The following is a 13,489-nucleotide window of genomic DNA, read 5'->3' as shown; positions in this document are numbered from 1 at the left end:
TTATTACAATCTACATAATTTTTAATAAAAAAATAACAGCTAAAATAAAAAATCACTATATTAGCAGAGCGTCTTCACGACCAAAAGAAGGGTTTAAGCCTTCTCCCCCTCTTCTCTGCAACTAGGGTTTCTAATCTATACATACACACATTCTGTATCCATTTCCGCCACCCATCACTATGACTCTCCGTCGCCTCCTCCTCCTCCGCCCCCTCCGCCGTTACTCCTCCACTCCCAACCCTTTCCCCTTTCATTCCCCCACTTCTTCTACCTCCGCCGCCGATATCCCCAATCATCCTCCCCCAAATTCTCCATACCCTAATTCCCCCACTTCCGCCTCCAACGCCGCCGCTTCCGATCAATACTACTCCTCCAACACCGCCGCAAATGCATTCAACTATCATCAGATCACGCCGGCGAATGATGCTTCGAATTACCACCAGTACAATCGTCAAAACGCGTCCGCCTCCGGTGGTCCTAATTACCAGTACAATCCACCGAACACGGCTTCCTCCGGTGGATCAAATTACCAGTACAATCCTCCGAATACGGCTGCCTCCGGCGGATCAAATTACCAGTACAATCCTCCGAACACGGCTGCCTCCGGCGGATCAAATTACCAGTACAATCAACCGAACACCGCTGCCTCCGGTGGATTAAATTACCAGTACAATCATCATAACAACCCCACCAACGGCGCATCAAATTACCAATACAATCATCAGAGCATTCCAAACGGTGCGTCAAATTACCAGTACAATCCTCAACAGACGGCTGCCTCCGGTGCGTCAAATCACCAGTACAACTCTCAAAATACATCCACCTACAACGCTGCCGCCGCTTACGAAAGTCCCCAGTTTTCCACCTCCAACGCGGCTTCCGCCACCAACAACCACTTCTCCCCCTCTGATGCCACGTCCGCCGCCGCCACCACCAACAACTTCCAGTTCCCAGTGTCCAATACCGCCGCTGCCACCACACCATTTGTTCCCCAGCGATCATACGGCTTCTCTTCCGCTGAGGAAGCTGCCGCCGAACGCCGCCGCCGCAAGAGGAGACTTAGGATCGAGCCGCCGCTCTATGCTCTCCGCCCCAACCCTCAACCCTCTCCGAACAACAACGCCAACAATCCTGACAAGCCCCGCCTCCCTGATTCTACCTCCGCCCTCGTGGGCCCCCGCCTCAACCTGCACAACCGCGTCCAGTCCCTCATTCGTGCAGGTGACCTCGATTCTGCCTCCTATGTCGCCCGACAATCTGTTTTCCAGTCAGTGCGCCCGACCGTTTTCACTTGCAATGCTATTATTGCAGCAATGTACCGTGGCAAACGCTACAACGATGCTAAAGCCCTGTTTCAGTACTTCTTCCGCCAGTTCAATATTATACCAAACATTGTTTCATATAATAACCTCATTGTCTCTCACTGTGAGTCCAATGAGATAGACGATGCACTGAAAGTTTACGCCGACATTCTTGAAAATGCCCCTTATAGCCCGTCGGCTGTTACCTATCGCCACCTAACAAAAGGGCTTATTGATGCCGAACGCATGAACGATGCAGTGGATTTGCTTCGTGAAATGCTGCACAAGGGCCACGGTGCCGATTCTTTGGTTTTCAATAACGTGATTCTCGGTTTCTTGAATTTGGGTAACTTGGACAAGGCTAACGAGCTGTTTGACGAGTTGAAGGAGCGGTGCACAGTTTACGACGGGGTCGTAAATGCAACATTCATGGAGTGGTTTTTCAATCAGGGAAAGCCCAAGGAGGCAATGGAGTCTTACAGAGATTTGATGTCGAGGAATTACAGGATGGTGCCCGCCACTCGAAATGTGCTTTTAGAAACTTTGTTGAAGCACGGTAAAAAGAAAGAAGCATGGGATTTATTCAACGACATGTTGGACGACCACACACCACCGACATTCCAGGCGGTGAATTCAGAAACTTTCAATATGATGGTCAACGAATGCTTTAAAGAAGGTAAGGTCGAAGAGGCGATGGAGGTTTTCAAGAGATCGGGTAAGGGAGTAAAGTCGAAGCCTTTCCAAATGGATGTGGCAGGTTTTAACAATATGATGACAAGGCTGTGTGAGCTTGATATGATGGACGAAGCGGAACAATACTACAAGCAGCTATGTGACAAGTCATTATCGCCAGATGTTAATACGTATAAAACAATGATCGATGCGTATATTAAAGTGGACAGAGTTGATAATGTGGTGGAGAAGTACGCGAAAATGGTTGAGGTGGGTTTGAGGGTTATCCCTCCTTACGCGAATAAGTGGTTTGGTTTCTTGATTGAGAAAGGCAGAGCTTCTGATTGTTTACCGATTTTGTCGAAAATGGTTGATAAGGAACCGAAACCTGATGTGACGACTTATGATATTGTGATAAGGGGTCTTGTTGAGGAAGGTAATTTCGATGCCAGTGCCAATCTGCTTAGAGAGATGACGAACCAAGGTATTGGAACTACTGCTCCGCTTAAAGCATTCGTGTTGGATGTTTTCGAGAGACAAGGGCGGCGTGTGGAGATCGAGAATATTCTGAACAGGTTTCAAAGTCCTTATCAGCCTCAGAGGTCTTATCTACCACCGCAAGGTCCGCCTAGGGTTGAGCACGGAGGAAGAAACCCTACGATGCCATGGCAGACAGCTTCTTCTCCTTCCTCGCCTCCTCAGACGCCTTATTCGAATCAATTTGCAGAACATACGCGTGGGCTCCACATGGCAGAACAGGTGCAGGAAGTGGAGTTTCCTCTTGCAGCAGGACAAAATGCTGCTTAATGTGCAGGTGGATTATTTTCGTATTTATACGTTTTTTTTTACAGCATGGCCGATTTTTTTCTCCGTTAGGACTGCGAAACGACATGAATATTGATCATGAGAAAATTTTGTAGTAGTGTGTGCTCATAGCTTCTGGGAGCTGCAAACATTATTCTTGCATTTGGCATTAAACATTTTATTATATGTGTAATTTGTCAATGTAATGATTTAAGGGGTCTCTTGAGTAATATAAATAATTTCGTTTTCATTCGTTGGTCATCTTCGTGTATATTTTTACGGGCTCGTTTTATATTTCGAGCTCGTTTAGGAAGGATATGATTACATAAGATATATGGTTGCGTTACGTACATATATTCATGTATTGTAAGTGATTTGTTATCTCTATTTGTATAAAATTTGTTCATGCATAATTCATTATCGAACAAATTGTTCGATTATCGAACAATAAATCACGGGTCTCGACTCTCGATAACATACAACAAAGAAAATCAGAAAATGCAGTTTCTTTACTGCCTCATCCATTCATAAAAAATGATTTGGCAAATTCTCTCTTTCCATCAAAAGCAGTCACAACAACTGACAAGTATACAAAAACCTTCCTCTTTATGTTCTATGTATTTTCACTACCGAAAAAAATCGGACCGAAAACAAAATCGCAAGTGTTCCACCAAATGGCGCGTTTTTTTTTTCCTTTTCTTTTTTAATAAATAAAAGCAAATATCCAATAACTTCAAAATCCCATAACTTGCGACGAAATACTAAGCAGAGGCTCTAAAGCACTCTCATCGAACTTCCTAGCAAACAGATAACAAATGTTCGTCTTTTCTGAGTTGTAAGAACACATCGTACCGTTATTCCTAAGCAACTGCAAGAACTGCGTCGTTATATTAACTGCAGTGAATGTCGCAGGGTGCGGGCCCATCATTGACCAGTCAACGTAAGTCAACGAGCGGTTCGAATTGAGTGCCCCGTAAAATTTCCTCACGTACGTCGGAATATAGTGCTCGTCGGGGTAACACGAGGGTCTACAGTACTTACGGAAGATCGAATAGTACTTGAAATCGGCCACTATTTTCACAGCGAGGGTGCGGTGTGCCTCGAACCACTGAGACCCTTTTCGCCACTCCGCCAAACGGATATCGGGCTGCATCCGACGGTTGTACCTGCCCCGCCCGTATCTAGACGGGTCGTCGTACGAGTCGATGAAGCTGTGGAGTGATTCGGTTAGGTATTTGTGGACGGTGGCAAAGTTGTAAATAGGTATGCATCTCTCTGATAGGAGAACAAAACGCTCGTTGGAAAAATCGAGAAGGGCGTTTGCTAGTAGACGTTTTTCTGCGTCCACGAGTGAGACTGACCCCCATTGGACATTCTGCAAAATAAAATAAAATGAAGAAATGTATTTTTTTCTTAGCAATGTTTTTCTCATTTTTTTTCTTTTCAGAGTTTATAATAAGATTAATAAAAGGGCAATGTAAGCATGCTACCTCAGTTCTTGGCAAAAAAAATTCTTTTCGAATTTATTGCTTTTTAGTACCCCCTATGTTATATCGAATTGCTAAAAAACTTGTAGTTTTATAAATATTAGCAAAAAACCCCACTATGATGCATTTTTTTTAGCACACGACCCCCTAAGTGGTGAGTATTTAGGCATCATCTCAACATTTTTCATCTTTTTCGTCAAATTATAATCATCTCAAGCATATTTTCGAGAATCTTGATACATACACATACTACTGCTTAATCAGAGGAACTACTGTTCATTATTTACCATCTACAATATCGGAAAATCGAAACCAGCAGAATGATTCTTAATATTTCTTGCTGAAACAAAAAAAATAAAAATACTGATGAATAATGCATAGATTTTTAAAGAACAACAATTATTCTATACGACTCCAGTCATAAATTTAAGGGCAAATTACGGCCACCCCATGAGGTAAGGTCAGATTACGAAAAAACACCCTCTTGTTTGGGTAATTACAACCACCCCCCCTCAACTATGTATTATTGTCTTACGAAAAAACCCATCCTTCAGTAGGTAAATTTGACGCCACAAGGGTGGACGTGTAAGACAATACATAGTTGGGGGTGGTTGTAATTACCCAAAGAGAAGGGGGGGTTTCGTAATTTGACTTTGCCTCAAGGGGTGTCCGTAATTTGCCCTAAATTTAAGGGTGACTCAGGAAAATGAGTTATCGAAGAATGAAGAGAAAAATGTGAGTAACAGGGTCCTAAGAAACAAGTCGTATAACTTATCGAGGCATAAAAACCATATCCAAAATGTCTTCTCGATTGCCTGGTTTTCTGTGGTAGTATACTAATAAACGGTTCTTAGTACGGAAATGTTTTCATATTTGAAGTCTGAAAAAAACATATTTGCTTTCGTATTCCCTAAGATACTTCAGGAAAAATGTTAAACTGAATCCTGTTTTTAAAATATCAACCCTGTTTTTAGAGCCGAAAAATCGGACTATTGCTGACTCTCGTGCAAGGATTTCATTAGAGAAACAAAAACCCGTCAAGCAATCCTCCGAGTATAGCATTTCAATCTTGAAATCGGGTAATCTCAAGACGCTACAATGGACACAACTAAGTTCACTCTACTAAAGCCAATTCCCATGTCGGGCTAAGATCGAAAACCGTAAATAAATTACAAGATTTCACCTTTTTTACCATATAATAGAAAGTTAGCAGCAAGTCTCGTCTTCTTGATTTGCCATTACAATGTTGAACGATACCTAGTCAATATTGTACGAATTTCGATGCAAAGGTCATACTTGTTTCTAGATTAATAGATGCACTAGTTCTAGTTAGTTAGATTAAGATTTTAACCTATCAACCTCTTAACATAAAAAAAAAATAGCAATCGTCTCACGAATTTATACCTGACTCGGAATCTGGCGCCTGTAAAAGACAGATGAAACGGCCACATTGAGCTCAAAACCAGGGGCATGCACGTAAATCGAGTACTTCTCCTTATCCTGTCCACTAAAGAACCTCTCCCACAACGGCAAGAGGGGCAACGGCCCCCGAGTTAGAAACATGAAAGCCACCCTCGGAACTCTCTTGAACGGGAAATCTTCCTTTTCGGGCACAAGCGAAGCCCTCCAAAACAACTCATCATCCGTCATTCGGTGGGTCAAACTCTTTGGCCGGATAAAACTCTCCATGCTCAAGCAATCCCCCTTTTCGCAGTTGGCCCCTTTCTTCTCGGCATCGTGGCTGAATTGCTCGGTGTCGAAATAATGGCTCTTGAAATCGAACTGATCCCCTTGGAAAGTGAAGTACTTATTGATGTTCGAACTGGAAACAAGTCCTATAACCATGCCCACAACGAAAACTATCAAAATTGAGATCAGTTTCAACATGCTTATCGAAGAATCCGCCATGGATATCGATACCGGAGCACTGAATCGACCGTCCGCATCTTCTTTCTCCTTACTCCTCGCCATTTATCACCCCCCCTTTTTTTCTCTCGCTCTCTGTCAGTGCCCTTTTCCGCTACGAAAATTAAATGCTCCACCGGATTGCGAAAAATTATATCACCAGTGAAGCCAAGATTGCATCTTTACAATTAATTCCAACAACCCACAACCAGAATCAACCAAAACCCGAAAAACCCACGTCGATAAAACCCGAAAAATTCAAAAAAAAAAAAAAAAAAAAAAAACCCAGCTCACTAAATCGAGTTGCTAATCAGAAAATTGTCACAGTGCATGAGAAATTCCACTCAGGCTTGAACAAAATACCCAAAAAAAAAAAGTCCACTTTGAAAATTCAAATTCGTTCTCAGACTAGATAGAAAAAATCAGTCAATTCACCGAGTAATAAATAAATACTCTTGCCAACTTTGGAGTTATGATCCGGATCTTCACCGAATATAATCACACATAAAAACCAAGAGAATCAATCACATGAAAAAGGAATAAATTGCAGGGTTTACGCTGAGAATCGGATCTTCCTTTCCACCGGTTGTGATTAATCGAGTCGATCGTACTGTGTGTAATGCTAGAAAAAAGTGAGAATTTGATTATGGAGGCGGCAATTAAGAAGTAGAGAGACAGAAAAAAAATGGTGATCTTGGTTGAGTTTGGTCAAATCGGAGCGTAATTCTCATAATCCGATTTTAATGGTGGGACAAAAACAAGAAGATCCTTTTTCCCCCTTTTGGGTTTTAATTTAGTAATAAATCCCTAAATTTGGTGAAAGAAGAAGGAAATGGAATGAACGTGATTAAGGAATCTTATGGAAGAATTACATTTTTGGTCATTCATGTTTGACCCGATTTCACTTTTGCTCCTCTTTGTTCCAAAGTGAACAAAGTTCACCTCCAAGTTTCAATTTTATACACTTTTGGTCCCTGCCGATACATGTCCGTTAGCAAGTAACGGAAAACACTATTTTGGGGTAAAATTTTAAATTCTTCTGGGGCTGAAAATAATTATAAATTTAAAATAGACTACTTATAATTAAATTTTTAATAATATTAAGTATAATGAAATTTATTTAGTTAATATTTTCTATTATTAAAAAATTATGATAAGTAGTATAATTAAAACTAATACTAAGTATAATTCACAATAATTTATTTAGTTAATTTGGTTTTTTATTATTAAAAACAAAAGACTTGATAGGGTCGCTTTGGATTTTTTTATTATCATTGTAGGGATACTATTTTTTCTTGTGTTAGGCTCACAAGATTATAACGAGGCCCAAAATGTTTTATCATAGTGGATAATAAAATCTTTTTGGACAAAATAAAAATATTGTATAATTATTTTAAATTTATAATTATTTTTCAGCTTAAAAGAATTTAAAATTTCAATTTTCACCCAAAATAGTGTTTTCCGTTACTTGCTAACCGATATGTAACGGCAGGGATCAAAAGTGTTTAAAATTGAAACTTGAAGGTGAACTTTGTTCACTTTGGAACAAGGGGGACCAAAAATGAAATCGGGCCAAACATGAAGGACCAAAAGTGTAATTCTCCCGAATCTGAGTAATCAACATAAAATCCTTTGTGTTAAGCAAAATCTCCACCAAACTAATTTTCGATTAGTTTTGTTAATTTGGATTAGATGAGACGATTAGCTAATTCGTGATTACTTACGTGGTGATTTCCAAAACTTATTTAAAAGTAGAAGTTATAGATTGTGAGTTAAATTGAAAGTGTTTATTTGTAAAAGTTAGGAGGTGTTTTGCAAATTTGCTGGAAAATTAACTTAAATAGAAAATGTAAGGTCATGGGTGCTTAATAAATTATAGTTTAAAGTTGCTTATTTTAAGAGAAGTAGAAGCAAAAATTCGTTTTACAAACACTTAAAAATAGATTATAATAAAAAAAAAAAAAAAAAAAGAGTTGTTAATCTATTTGTAATAGCTTTTGCAAACAACACCTAAATTTATTTTGGTGGGGTGATTAGTGAGAACCCCAATATATTTAGATATGTCCCGTAAGGACGAACGATTGAAATAAGTGAGCATGTGTCAGTTTAATCATATTCAAATCTCATTGTCATAGATCGTTAGGTCAAGCTTGTCAAACATGGTTAGCCTAGTATGATTTACGTACGTCTCTCGTATAATTTACAAGCTATTATACGAGATTTTAGATTTACCCAGTGCAAATATATAGATCGATCTCTTCATTACAAAAAAGAATATTATACTAGATCTACCATATTTTGTTTTATTAGTGAAACCCTTTATTTAACAGTTTAAATTAATATTTAAACTTTTAATATGTGTTATAGCTGCTATACAACCCTTCAATTATCTTAAACCTGAATTTTCTTAATCAGATTCCAAATCATGTTGCTCATTTTCATCCACTTATATCTGCAGATGTTTTGATCTTTTTTCCAACTCTGGATCGTTCTCCATTATCTCCGATGAATTTGATGAAACGACTTTATTGCCGTTAGTCAATGTTCTTATTTCTACTTCGTTGTTGCCGCTGCCAACCCCTCCCATTTCCTAGATCCCTATTTTTTATGCCACAGTTGCGAACTCATCCTTCATCTGCCACTATAAATCATCATCTCCACCGTGGAGTGGGGCGTCGCGAGAAACAACATTAGAAAAATTTATTCTATTTATGTAAGAATCGATTGATGGAAGACTGGTTGGAGCAGGGGCTTTTGTTCTTGAAAAGCATACGCAGGTTGATCCACCAATCAAGCCTAATGGAATATGGTCCAACTAGACCCAACTAAAGAAATTCTTGGAGAATTCTAGAATCCTTAGTAAAGATCCTTAGATGATCTTTCTTTGTATATATTTGATAGGAGATCATAGGAGTTAATCTTAACCACCAGATCAAGATTATTACCACCATTCTTTGAAGAGGGAGAGTTGTATAAATAGGACTAGTCTCATTCATTTGTAATTATGCAAAAATCCACTCAATAAAGTATTATTTTAGCATTCTCTAATATTTATGTTCCTTCTTAAAGGATAGTTACTAGTTACCCAATTCCTCTCTTGGTGTCTCGAATCCACGACCAAATAGTCCTAGATGTAAGGTGATACTTATCAATGGACTACCTTGTCTCACTAGGCCAAAACAGCTCACTGGCGACGTTTTTTTTGGCGACGATTTATGAATCGTCGCGGCCTTGCGACGATTTAAATTAAAAAACGTCGCAAGATGTCGGAAATTATGATTTTGTTGTTTAGTCTCGCGACGAAAATAATAATCGTCGCTAACTCGCGACTATAATTCCAAAATCGTCGCAAACGAAAAATAAAAAATAAAAAGTCCTCTCGTAGCGACGTCGTTATATAAACGACGCACAAATAATATATTTTGTAATTTAATATTTGTACCTTAGCGACGAATATTATATTTACGTCGCTAGAGTAATTGTGAAAAAAAAAACATTTAATTGGGTTGGCGACGAATTTTATAAACGTAGCGTTATAAAGTGAAAGTATTAATTCTTAGCGACGAAATTGTAAGAAACGTCGCATGTTAAAACTTTTTTTTAAAAAAAATCTAATTATTTTTTGCGACTATAGTGTATTAATCGTCGCCAAAATAATTAGTGAAAAAATAATTCCCCCCTTTTGTAGCGACGGTCCCTATGAAAACGTCGCAAGTCTATTAAGTTATTTTTTTTTGCTACGAAAGCCAATAAAACGTCGCAAAGAGATTCGTTTTAGTCTTTGTTTGCTACGATTTTGTATAAATCGTCGCCAAAATTTTAATTAGAAGACATACCCTAATTCTATTTCCCCTCTTCTCTAACTCTTTTCTTCTTCGTTTCTCACAATCTCTCTCTTTCAATCTCTCACAGCTCACCCTCCGCCGGCGCCTCCCTCTCCGCCTCCGCCTCCGTCCGCCCTCTGCCCTCCCTCCCTCTCCGCGTCCGTCATCCGACATGCGCCTCCGCCGTCCGCCCTCCGCTCTCCGCTGTTCTCGTTGTTTTGTCAATATCCGGCCAGATCTATACGGCGGCGCCGCCACCTCCATCTTCTCCCTACGGCCTTGTTCATATGTAGCTAGGCCTTTGTAACTTCCTCCTCTCTAGTTAGCCCCAACAACCACAAAAAGGTAATTTTTCTTGCCCTAATTTTTTTTCTTCTTTGGTTTGAAATCCTAATAAAATTGGCTATGTTAAGTGGTGAACAACAGGTTGTAGAGTTTAGGCAATTTATAAATTTCCAAGTTCTCGTGTTATTTTTGAAAATATTGTGTGAATAATTTTTGAAACTCCATTGAAATTGAAAATAAATGTGTGAATGAAGAGTGAAACTCCATCGGACTACTATTTATAATTATTACGTAAATATGAGCAAACTCTTGATTTACACTTCGTATATGCTCAACTTTAATTTAGTTTTTAGTTTTTGTATATAATCTTGGTATAAATGGGGGTCTGCGGCCCCATTACCTTGTTCTTTTTCTTAGTTTTTTTTTTTCGAGTGTTAGAGCTAGGCTGATTGGAGGTTGGGATTTCCTTAAGTAATAAGATGATATTTATGTGTTTAATTGATTTATATGTTTAGGAATCGGATTTAGGGGTCTAGGTCAAGAAATATAGATTTCAATGAATTCTAGTTCGAATTTCAGATTCGTAGCCTCAGCTTCCAGTGAATGTTTCATCGATGATTTATTTTATGAAAATTATGATATTAATTGTGTATGTAGATGTTTTTGTTAGCTTCGTTTTGATATATGGTATGCGTAAATCGGAACTATATTGATCAAGTTATGAACCATTTCCCAAAATTGCACGATTTCTAAGTCATTTATGAATTGTGCGATAAATTAGATTCTATCTTAGCCCGATTCATGCGATTCTAATTGGATATGATTATAAACTTATAAATCTGTTTTTTTAGCGAAATTTCATGGTCTTTGTTTGAAAGAATGATTTATTTGGAATTTTAAAGTTGAATGCTCTATTCTAAAATTATGCTGATGTTACTGTACTAAATTAATTATTTCTCTTCCATGGACAGGTATTTTACTAAACGGTTTTAATATGGTATAATTAACATATATGTGAACATTGTGTGAAAATTTCATAAGGTTTGTATTTACGGTTTAAGAGATACGAATTTTCAAAGTTGAAGTACAAAAGCTGCCAAATTTTCTTAAATATAGTACTGTGACTGAAAAGAGTTGTTGGAACGTTTTTTAGAGGACATAGTTCTATTTAAGGATACCTCTCGATTGATTTAGGACTGATAAGGGTATAGATTCGCTTAAGTAATTTGAAGTTCATCATTAAGGTTTAATTGTAAATTGTTTTGGAATCTTTATGTGATTATATTGCAAAGTTGATACGGTTTTTTTATAGTTCTTTGAAATGGAGTATGTGGATTTGAATTTCATGTATTATGTGTGCATGTGCTATTACAGTTATCGTATGCTTATACGTTAACATAAAATGTATAACCTAGAAAGCGTATGAACGATGCATTTAAGATAATTACATTGGTATGTTATAACTGTGAAAGTGGTTATATGAAATAATATGATAATCACCTCTCTTGTATGTGATACATAAATGTTTATTCATGTGTTTATTTGATTATGTGAGTTATTTGAATAAGAAACTGTAAGGAAGAAAGTGCTTTGTATATGTTTGTTAGTTATGTGGTTATGTGTTCAAGTTCGATCTAACATGGTTATATTATTTGAGTCGAATGATTTCTCATTTATGTTATTGCACGGTCAGGTATAGGAAAGTCAGAATCTTAACATGGCTATCGGTCGAGTAGACACGGGAATACGGAGGGGCCGGTATTCCAACTACAGAACTAAGACTATAGAGTGAAACCCAAGAAATTGTGAACACCTTGGCCGGGCGTTTTGGACTAGAAGCCTCGACATCGACTCTTTCTAATGATGGTGGAGTATAAAAAAGGATGAAGTTTGTTTGCTTTTTGCATTAAAGTTAGACACAAAATTATATGCTTTTAAGTTTTTATGTACTTTTTGAATTTATGTTTGTGTGCTACCTTTTGATATTTAATCCGTAAATTTGGTTTTAATATTTTTGATATAAGTGTTTATTTTTTTGTACAACAGCTGAGTACAGGTTGAATTCGTCAATTGAAAATATATATGAACCAGAATTTAATTTAAAAAAAAAAAAAAACTTTGCGACTAAAATATACAATAGTCGCAAACAAAAGAAATGACTAGCTTGCGACGAATCAAATAAACACATCGTCGCAAATAAGTTGTGTGCCTTGCGACGAAAACTATTATTAGTCGCAAACATATTTTCACACTTAGCGACGAAATCATAACAAACGTCGCTAAATTTGGCGACGGAGGTATGGGATCCGTCGCGAGGATTAAAAAAATCATTTTTTTCGGAAAATACGAATTTGACGACGATTTCCCAGATTAGTCGCCAAACCTCGGGTCGGAAATGATTTTTCGTCGCAGGCTTTGCGACGGGGCGTTTGGCAACGTTTTTTGTCCGATTTGGCGACGAAAAATTTTCGTCGCAAGTCTCGAAAAATCGTCGCCAAATATCTTATTTCGTCGCCAAATTTCGTCGCCAGTCGTTCATTTTGGCCTAGTGTCTTGACGTGTTCCTTCCTACACACTTGCACACACTCTTGTGTACTTTCGATACTTACCAACGGACTACCTTATCTTGACGTGTTCCTTCCTACACACTTGCACACACTCTTGTGTACTTTCGAGTGAGGTTGACTTAGCATATTCACGATGACGAAGAACGAACAAGCACAATGGACGTTAATTCATGGCTAAGTGCCACATATTACTTGATCGAAGTTTAAGTCCATGAGACGGGTACATGCGATTTCAAAATTGATTTTCGAAAATTATATAGTTGTTTCGATACTTTTATAATTGATTTCAATAATTTATAATTAATTTTATTTTTTTTGTATCGATTTCAATACTTTTGTAATTGTGTGTAGTGGATTACGTTATTCATTGTGTATTATGTACTGATTTGGATAAGTTTGTAATGGATTTAATAAACAGAAATTTTGAGCAATAGTGAATTTAATGAATGAAAATGGCAATTCACTATGCGCAATAGTGGTTTAAGGAATGAAAATGGCAAAAAAAAAAAAAATTTGGTATAAATTGTTGGAAAAAAAAGTTGTCTTAAAAAACTAAAATTTAAAAAGAAAAAGAAATTTTAAAAAAATTATATAGGGAATTTAATGATCAACAACATAATTAAAACGAGTCCATAATAGTATAT

At 37.8% G+C, this 13,489-nt stretch overlaps 2 protein-coding genes and 1 long non-coding RNA gene across 3 annotated transcripts; 2 read left to right on the top strand and 1 right to left on the bottom strand.

The window, feature by feature from the left end:
- Positions 1 to 40: 40 nt before the first annotated feature.
- On the top strand, positions 41 to 3,027 carry LOC105962562 (pentatricopeptide repeat-containing protein At1g10270-like). Its single transcript, XM_012986877.2, has one exon. The coding sequence runs from the start codon at positions 180 to 182 to the stop codon at positions 2,778 to 2,780; it is 2,601 nt and encodes an 866-aa protein (XP_012842331.2). The 5' UTR covers positions 41 to 179; the 3' UTR covers positions 2,781 to 3,027.
- A 241-nt stretch (positions 3,028 to 3,268) lies between these two features.
- LOC105962563 (Core-2/I-branching beta-1,6-N-acetylglucosaminyltransferase family protein) lies at positions 3,269 to 7,018 on the bottom strand. The gene is made up of 2 exons (XM_012986879.2): positions 5,669 to 7,018; positions 3,269 to 4,152 (listed from the first exon to the last, which is right to left on the bottom strand). Exons 1-2 carry the CDS (start codon positions 6,233 to 6,235, stop codon positions 3,511 to 3,513), a joined length of 1,209 nt encoding a protein of 402 aa, XP_012842333.1. The 5' UTR covers positions 6,236 to 7,018; the 3' UTR covers positions 3,269 to 3,510.
- A 3,054-nt stretch (positions 7,019 to 10,072) lies between these two features.
- LOC148765023 (uncharacterized) lies at positions 10,073 to 12,287 on the top strand. Its single transcript, XR_016029905.1, has 2 exons — positions 10,073 to 10,338; positions 11,972 to 12,287. It is a non-coding gene; the product is annotated as an uncharacterized LOC148765023 (long non-coding RNA).
- Positions 12,288 to 13,489: the final 1,202 nt, after the last annotated feature.

Source organism: Erythranthe guttata, chromosome 14 (assembly GCF_056151865.1).
Source record: "Erythranthe guttata isolate IM_541 chromosome 14, IM_541, whole genome shotgun sequence".
NCBI classification, from domain to species: domain Eukaryota; kingdom Viridiplantae; phylum Streptophyta; class Magnoliopsida; order Lamiales; family Phrymaceae; genus Erythranthe; species Erythranthe guttata.
This window is presented reverse-complemented; position numbering and strand designations above follow the sequence as displayed.